This window comes from Nicrophorus vespilloides, unplaced genomic scaffold (genome assembly GCF_001412225.1).
Source record: "Nicrophorus vespilloides isolate i.1.1-1 unplaced genomic scaffold, Nicve_v1.0, whole genome shotgun sequence".
In the NCBI taxonomy this organism is placed as follows: domain Eukaryota; kingdom Metazoa; phylum Arthropoda; class Insecta; order Coleoptera; family Silphidae; genus Nicrophorus; species Nicrophorus vespilloides.
The window spans coordinates 35,800-45,486 of NW_017096720.1; the positions used below are offsets into that span (position 1 = coordinate 35,800).

Below are 9,687 nucleotides of genomic sequence, written 5' to 3' on the forward strand. Positions count from 1 at the left end.
ATTTTGTACAATATTATAAAAATTGATTAGAAAATGGTATAAAAATGTTATGTAATATGAGTACAGGTAAACGTCGTTTTGCGCCGCTTCGATTTACGCCGCTGCGAATAACGTTTATTAATTGCTGATTTTACACTTATATTGAACTAAACCCTATAGTTACCTCACTGTAAATAATGGTTCATTTTACGCCGATTCGATTTGCGACGGCTTTTGTGGGAACGGCGTAAAACGACGGCTACATGTATTTCGTTTATTAAACTAAGTAATTTTTAAAATACGGCAATACCTCGAATAGTACGGCTTCGATCAGTCCGGATTCACTATTACTATTTTCATACATAAATGATTGTTTTTTTTTACAGTCTAGTTTCTTTTTATGCAGTTTTAAAGTCCTCGATTAATACTTGTATCAAATAGTGCGGGATATTAGTGGACTAAACTATGAGAGGTAACATTTTGTGATGATTTATGTGTCTAACAATTAATAATTCAACGAAACTTGATTGTTTTTGAGTGACGCAATAATGATGACGTGCATTGCCGTTGAGCATAATGATAATGATTAATAATGATGCGGGGGAGGGAAATGTTATGAAAATGTGATATACAGAATGAGTGTTCCGTGTGGAACGTATCATTAAGCTAATTGCTAATTACGCGTGTGCTGATTAATCCAGCGAACGAATTTGGCCACTTTGGTGAAAACTCCTGGATGTCCTCTCGATGCGCACGGCTTTATTGACCAGGACACGATTCCCACTTGCACATCGTTTGAATAAAGCGGTCCACCAGAATCGCCCTGCAAATTATATATACAATAATTTCTGTTATTGCAAATCCATATGGAAATAAACTATACATTAAAATAAGAAAATCAACATTTGCTATATGTGTCAACTTTAATATAAATGCACTGAAAAGTCACAAAAGAAATAATTATATATCTAATTTAGCTTAAAAAATAATTTTGAAATAAATTTATTGATAAAAAAAAATGTTAATTAAATCAATATTATTATTATTTATAAATAAATTATAAATTAGAATTTCTTTAAACTATCTTTCTAATATATTTTGTAACATTTTTCATTAATCATTTAATTTCTTTGTAGTGATTTTTCATATGTAAATTAGCAAACCATTCATTATTATTTACTAATATTTAAAGCATTGAAAAATTAACTAATAATTAAGTGATTTTCTTACATTGACAAACATCAATAGTCCCAAATTTGTCGTTGATTTAGTTAAGTTATATTTCAATGAAATTACAAACATATTTCGATCAAAATTTTTGTTCCAATAAAATCAATATTTGATTGGTTTTTACCGATTTTTTTGTTAATAAATTATCAAACAATGAATTATTTTTTATGAAAAGTGCATTTAAAATATTAAGTAACAATTAAGTGACGTTCTTAAATTGATAAATAGTCTCATGATATTAACAAATTTAGAGTTTATTTGAAGAAATTGTCTTCCAATGTAATTTGCAAACACTTTTCAATCAATTTTTTTTGTTAAAATCAATATTGATTTTTTTTTTTGTGATTTACTATAAAACAATTAATTATTTATAAATAAGAGCATAACAATTAAGTAACCTTCTTTGATTGATAAAAAGTAGTAGTTATCTGCTTTGATTTAAAGAAAATAACTTTCAATTTAATTACACAAAAAAAAATAACAAAATTTTGTTTATGAAAAATTTAAATAAATGAAATATGGATATAATTAATAATAAATAAAATATGAGTGCATTGAAATGTTAAGTGACTTTGAAGCATAGGTAAACAGAGCAAGTAGACTCTTGATATTTGAGTATTCGCATTTCTGCTTCAACAGCGGAGAGAGATGAGAGAGTAGGATGTAATTTCTTTAGTGCGCTTTAGACTAATGAAGTCTCCGGCAATTACATGGTACCCTCTCTCACCACATTCGACTCCATTTGAAACTTAAACAAGTATAATTCGTTGATTACACCCCGAAAAGCGCTGAGAGTGCATGAAATATACCACTACCAGAACTTATCTCCGATTTCAATCCGACGAATATGCAAGAACTTTAATTATAAAAAAAAAAACATAGAGTGTCTGCATACAATTTAAAGAGTTAGTAATTGAAGTGAAAGAAGATTATAGTGCAAAAAGCAAATATGCAAGGATTTCAATAGTAAATAGTAGTTAGGTAAAAATAACATACACTGCATTGTCCTTTTCCTCCTCCATGGACTCCGCTGCACAAGTGATAAGCCCTATCTGCGTAGCAGCAATTCAGGTCCTCGCATTCATCATTCGAAAACACGACCAAATTAACTCTCTGCAAATACCGTTGAGCTCTGCCGCCGGACTGCAAAATTTATGCGGTTTTAGGTATTAGCAAATATTCGTATAAATAATTAAATTTATTGAACTGTTTCCATTCTGTGAAACACACACACAACGTTGATTGAAATCCATTTCGTATTAAAGCTAATAAAATTAATATACATCCAGATTATTGTTAAAGCGGCATAATTAATCCTTACAACTACAGCCTAATTTAAGGATTAACGTATACTAAACTATTATAAGAAAATCATTTTAATAGCATCATTTATTATACAAGTAAGTACTAGATTATTAATACTGGGCTCGAATCTAAACACTAAAATCTATTACAACTCATTAATCCTTACACTAAACTATTATACAGTTATTAATACTGAAAATATATATCATTTATTATCTTATAAGTAAATACTGGATTGTTTACAGTTTTTTTTTGTGGAGATCACAAATCTGCAATTGAATAATGGTGTGAAATTCTTCTTGAACTTCTGGAAAACTTGCTCGAGTTATTATTTACCCGGTTTCGCTTTCCATTATGTCCATAACAACATATGATGCTCCTAATCCCATCACATTCAACCTCGAAAGTTTCTTAACTTGGCGTTAAAAGCGTCCGACAAAAAGCAAAAGTCTGACTGAAACTTCTCGAATTTCTCTTTCTTTTTTTTATATACTTCACGAAAACATAAATCTTAACGCATTTAATATAGAAAGATTTAAATAAATATGATTTAGTTACAAAACAAAATGTGTCAATATAAATTTGAATTTAAACTTTGACATCTGTCATTTATAATTCAAATTTGTTGTAAATATACACATTTATACAATTAATGCATATTAATATAATATTTATGTTTATTGCAAATATTGTTTAGTCTCAAAATAGAATTTCCCGCCCAAAAATTTAAATCTCAAAATGATTTTGACATCTGTCATTTATATTCAAATTTGTTATAAAGCCTACCGAATTATTTTTAAATATTAATAGAGAGAACATAGTTATTGCAACCACAATATACGTGTTTTTAAGTTAAAAATCCTTCCAAAAATTTTAAATCTCAAAATTATTTTGACATCTGTCTCATATATTTCAACCCACACTATTATTTTTTATAACGTCGATAAAGATTTATAGTATAAAACTACAGCTGTTGTTTCTTCTATACTTTTAACGAAAAATAAAATAATTTGACTGTTTGCATTTCCTAGAAATAACAAAAAAAACAAACGTGATTTGGAGCAATTGTTCTTTGCGGCACGTAGTAAGTACTTTTCTTCTCCGGAACAGGATATTACTTCCAATTCCGGTTTACGTCTTGCACGAGTGCAACATTTTCAAGTATATAAAATCACGAGCGTTTCTAACAACAGTTACATAAGAAAATATAGATTTTTTTTTATATTTTTGCTTGTTCCAAGTAACTATAAATAATACAATAGATAAACTTATTATGTCATAAAAAAAATCTGAAAATGACATTGACATATGTCACTTATAAATGTAATTATTAGTAAGCATACTATTTTTACTTCAATAGTTCTTAAAAACATGATTTAATAACATAAAATATTTTTACTCTGTTGAAAAATATCTGAAAATTGTGAATTAAAACTTTTTTGTCTCTTATATTTCCTAACAATAATGTGATTATTCCTCGTCGAGTGTTTTCATCAATGGAGCAGAAAATTACATCAAATTTCATTGCTTTGCATTTTCAAGTTACATAAAAAGTCGAATTTCTCATTTTTCTATTATGGAATTTTCTTTTATAATTATTTATACACATAATAAGTAACAAATAATATTAATTATGTGTCAATTTTTAATCTAAAAATCACAGTGACATCTGTCAAATTTTGTTTTCTTGGAAATCACACTGAAGAAAGAAACCTAAACAATATTTTTTCTAATTTATGACAGGTCATAACATAGTCGACAATAGTTATACTTGACATTAATTTTACTTATTCTGGATAGTTTTGGATGCTTAAAAAATAGACGTACATAATATGAGTTATGTTATATTTTAATTAAGAAATGAACGTAGCTGACGTAAAGTAGATTGCAGTTGCCTTGGTATTATTGAAATGTCCATAGGAATGACGTCGCAAACTTGAAGTTCGAGATGTTGGACATGCTTTTGAATGGAACTATGTAATTCCGGTACTCCAATTTCGCTTTAGGAATGGAATCCGTGCCAGCAGAAGAAGTATATTAAACTCGAAGAAATAAGTTTGAGGTTCCTTTTATTAAGCGAAAAACTTGGGGCCACTTTATATCTTCATATTACATTGTAAATCCGTGCATTTCACTCATACTTCCGCATTTATGTACAAATCAACAACTGTTTGCATTGTTTCATTTATATATATATATAAAAATAGAGCCGCCGGTGTTTTGCCACTGCTCCAGTTTCCACAATAAACTTTTTCGCATGCCGTGTTTTGCGAAACAAAGAGATCAAAGCAACAGCAGAAATAAATAAAAAGACAAACTAACAACAAGAACAGACAAACTAAATGCAATACCTTTTCGTATCCCCATCCGGCTAACACGGATTCGGATTCGGGGTGCACTTCTTGAAAGGCCTTTGGTAGAACTGTCGGCTGTACATCATCGCTGAATTCTATGGCGTCTTCAAGCTAGAAACAATTAGTTACTTTATGCAAACTGTTGATGGTTATTTGGGATGATGATGATGATGGAAGACGGAAAATGGGGGCACAATGAAAGATCGTGGGTCCGGAAATCCTTTTCCATTCCGAACCTTTTGTAGGCGCTCACGTAATAAATAATGAAGGAATTGGGGGGAGTTGAAATAAGGCCGTTTGTGAGTGGCCTGCGGTTGGATGTCGACAAGAGAGAGCTTCTTCTCGTGGCTTCTGGTTCCCTGATAAAACCACCCTCTATGTCCAACCACCCTCACCGCGCCACGCCGCCCGCATTTTGTAATCCGTGAACATAATGAACATCCGTGGATCTTTTATTTGCGCACAAAGCCTCGCCCAAATTAAACGGATTTTGCTTCATCTCTTTTAATTCCCTGTTTTCATGTTATCTCCCATTACCATCCTCATCCTTTTTACTTGGGCAATATCTGTAAGACCGGACCCCTAATCTTCCGCACCCAGAATTTCCATAAATATGAGTCACAAAATGACAATGACATTTTTCATTTTTAGATTATTACTTTTGACACATCAATGGAGAAGAATTGAAATTATAAATATAAGCATTCAATGTTTTCAACATTTCCTATTTTATTTACAAAAAAACATAAATTGACGTTTAAATTTTCATATTTCATTTTGCTTCAACGTTGTTAATTAATTAAATTTAATTGCTAATTAGATTCTACCACGTATTTGAACTTATAGAATAAAAGTTTGAAATTTGAATTATTATTTAAATTAAAAATTATAAAGTTTTTCATATTATTATAATAAAAGATATTGAAAACATGATTCAATAATATCAAAAATATTGTTGAAATGGAAATACAGAAACAAGAAAATATATCACTATCTTTTATTTCTATGAAATACTTCATTATTTCTGTTTGTTGTGAGCAGTTTTCTTCTACGAGAAAGGAAATTACTTCCAATTCCGATTAACATCTTTCCAACATTTCCGACGATTCATTTTTCAAATGTTTATCAAATTTCTAAAGCCCATTCTACTAACATTAATATTAGTAACAACATTTGTGAATTAAAATCATCATTTTTTTCCTACAAATTGAATAGAATTAAATAAAGAAATTGAAAAATTGAATTGAATATAATAAAGAACAAAAAATATCAAAAGTTAACTTTACTAGCTGTAATATTTGCATCAACATTTATAAATGAATATGATTACATTAAAACTAAAATTTGATGTTCATAAAAATAATTTAAGAAAATGGAAAATATTATTGATGATTACAGATTATAAATTAATTAGATTTGAATTATTGTTTGATAAATTTATTCCCTGAATTTACACATTTAATCATTAATTATTATTATGTGTATTAATCAATGTTACGTAATTTCAAGTAAATGAAGAAATAAACAATGGTTATTGAAATTGAGTGAACGTGAAGCAGCACTTCCCGATTTCTGAATTATTGTTATGCGAATAATTTCCAATGTGTAAAAAGATCGTTACGTGATTGACTTTCTTACTCGATTTTTAATAGAATCGTTGATGATGATGTAAGTGATCATTGTAGTTGAACCATTATTGCGATTATGCAATTAACAATGCGCTGAGAATACAGGTATTGATCGGCACTTCCTGATCAATACATCACAGAGATAATTCACTCACTTTGAGGATGGCAATGTCGTTCTTGTGTCCATTATAAGGATCGTAGTCCTCGTGCACTATAATATCCTCCACATCGATAATATTCTTGATTGTACCGAGCCAGATGGTTCCATATTGGATGGTGAATCCCGAAGGTGGCCTAAAATTTATATTAGTTTTAAACCAGAATCCGAATACTTCCTATAAATCTGAAATAAAGCTATACTACTCATACGGGTCTATATAGAAATCCCAATAACCGAAATCCCGACATTCGAAATCTCGACAAAGGAATTTTGATAATGTTAGGTTGTCACGATTTGGTTCTTCCAATATCCCGGATTATTTGAAACCGGATTAATCAAGGAACTAAATACAAATAGCACAAAAGAGAAACTGAAGCGAAAATGGATGTTGTTTTACAAATAATTTTGTTTAGTAACTTTTTAAAAATAATTTTGATTTTGCTCAATTAAAATCTTGTTTTGTTACGTAATTTTCAAACCGTACTATAATGAATCCGGACTGATCGAAGCCGGAGTTATTGCTGAACACTTACTTCCTATAAACGCAATGTGCTGCAGTCAAGATGTGCTTCTCATCGAGGATAGAACCAGCGCAAATATGTCTTCCTCTCCTCTGCAGACTTACCTATAGTAACGCAAAGCGAATAAATGTAATTACCTTTTTTTTTCGCTCCTCTCTCACTTTTCTCCATTTTCGTTCGCCAATTCCATTCTACTTACGATGTAAGGGAATTCCCCTTTATGCGCGTCGCTGCCGTTAACAATTCTCTCCTGCAGGAAGGCAGGAATTTTGGTGATGTAGAAGAATATAAATCCTGCACATAGGAGCACATTCCGAAACATTACACGAGCTTAATACAACACAACACACTATGAATTAAAAAAAAAAATGAATTTGTATGAATGTCGGTATTTTCGAAACGGGAACAGTAGTTGTAAATGTGACACGTAAATCGAGATGATGTTTATGCACCGGAGAGAAACAAGATCAATACGGATGTTGTTTGACAATGGAACGCGGCTCCCGTTTGAATACGGATCACTTTCACTCGTCTTCCATTTATATATCGACTATAATCAATGTTATCACGCCTATCCCCGAAATTCACTAGCATCCAATCACCGTCTATTAATTGCATATTAGTAAAATTCAACATCGATGAAACGCAAAGAAGTTACCGAATAATGTTACCTTTTCATAACATAATTAAGACTTTTACTATTTAGAATCAAATGAAATTACTTAATTTATAATAAATTGCATAAATTTATATGAAAAGTAACGAAACAATATTTTGACCTTTCTAAAAAATAGAAAATGCTCTTATTATTCTTTTCATTTTTACTTGATAAGTTTCAAACCAAGTACTTCAACTACTTAATGAATATGCATACTGATTTTTGTTTTAATTTAAAGTAAAATTACATAATTTTGTATTCATAATTATATGTAATAGATATTGCTTATTCAAAATTGATGAAAAATTACGATGAAATTTTGTAACATTTGAAATATTCAGAAAATAATCAGTTTATTATTATCAAAAATTAAATCTAAGTGGATAAAAATTTTAAAAAATTGTTTTTAGTATTAATATTGTTTTTAGTCATAACAAATATGGTTATTCAACATTGATAATTATAGATTGAAGTAAATTGTAAAAGTTTGAAATTGTTTTACTTATTTTTTGATACAGGAAGAAAATTACAGATATGTTCTTTTAGATTCATAAGAATAAAAGTTGTACATATTGGTGGTAATTCATGAAAAGAAACTAAGAAAATTTGAATATTTTGAAATATTCACTGAATTATTTCTAAGTGGATAAAAAAAAATTAGATTTTGTTTTTAGTTGATTAATTTTTGTACAAATATGGTTATTCAACATTGATAATTATAGACAGAAGTAAACTGTAAAATTTTGAAATTTTTTTACTTATTTTTTGATAAACGAAGAAAATTCGAGATATTTTCATTTAGATTCATAAGAATAAAAGTCGTACATATTGGTAATTCATGAAAAGAAATGAAGAAAATTTGAATCTTTTGAAAAATTCACAAAAATATTGTTTATCATGTTTAAAATTCTACAAATTAATAAAATTCTACTAATTGATAAATCCATAAAAATGAAAATAAATTGAAAAAATATGTTCTGAATAGTTCCATAAAAGTATACTTTCAATGCAAGGTAAATGTCAACTCAGTTGACGTAGTAATTGAAAAGTCACAATGAAATTGCTTCACTCTGACATTTCATTTTAAGTAGACGGAAAACTAATCAAAACTCTTTTTTATATGCATTTTACATCAAATTTTCTTTCTTGAGAGTTACTTTTTTCTTAGATATGATAGTTTTTAGTTACATACACATTACATAATGTCAATTGAGTCAATTAATTAAAACACAAAGTAGAAAAATGAAGAATAGATGGATATTTTTTAATTTTGTATTTTAATTTATATTACTAATTAAATACTTATCATTAAATTATGAAAATTATTAAAATTATAATCTTCTTTTTTTTTCATTAAAAATATAGTAATTAAATAATACTTTAGAAAGTGAATATTTTACATAATTATTAAAGAAAAATCTTTAATATTACTTTTTTATTAACTTTCAATGATTTCTTAAAATACAATTATTACAACAACAATTTCAATGTATTATAAAGAACAAAATAAACTGTGTTGAAATTTGCTAAATCATGTAAACTAAAGTTTCTCTATTGTCGTTTCTTGCATTATGTAATGATTATCAAATTTACGTTATTTACGTAATAAAATATATTGTACTACTTAGAGAAAGAAAAGTTTTCTACAAACATACTTTCTTATACATTTTCCGTAATTACTGATAAGCAAAAGCATTACAATTTGAATACAAATGAAAGTAAAAAAAAGGGAAGAAAAAATATTTTTTTTCTAATGCATTCATATGTACATATATTTTTTTTGTATGTTAATTAATGTTTATTAACCCTTGAGGAGTTCGTGACCCGAATTTTGGTCGGTCCGGCTATTTAC

The 9,687-nt window shown here is 28.5% G+C and overlaps 1 protein-coding gene across 1 annotated transcript in view; it reads right to left on the minus strand.

Annotated features, from left to right (window-relative positions):
• Positions 1 to 370: 370 nt before the first annotated feature.
• The window catches only part of LOC108557969 (chymotrypsin-1-like), an 11,550-nt gene continuing 2,233 nt past the window's right edge, over positions 371 to 9,687 (minus strand). The window contains exons 2-7 of the mRNA XM_017914718.1: positions 7,377 to 7,471; positions 7,190 to 7,281; positions 6,652 to 6,790; positions 4,866 to 4,979; positions 2,206 to 2,352; positions 371 to 802 (exon numbers count right to left, since the gene is read on the minus strand). Coding sequence (XP_017770207.1) covers positions 653 to 802; positions 2,206 to 2,352; positions 4,866 to 4,979; positions 6,652 to 6,790; positions 7,190 to 7,281; positions 7,377 to 7,471 — 737 coding nt within the window. The 3' untranslated portion in view covers positions 371 to 652. The remainder of the gene's footprint in view (positions 803 to 2,205; positions 2,353 to 4,865; positions 4,980 to 6,651; positions 6,791 to 7,189; positions 7,282 to 7,376; positions 7,472 to 9,687) is intronic.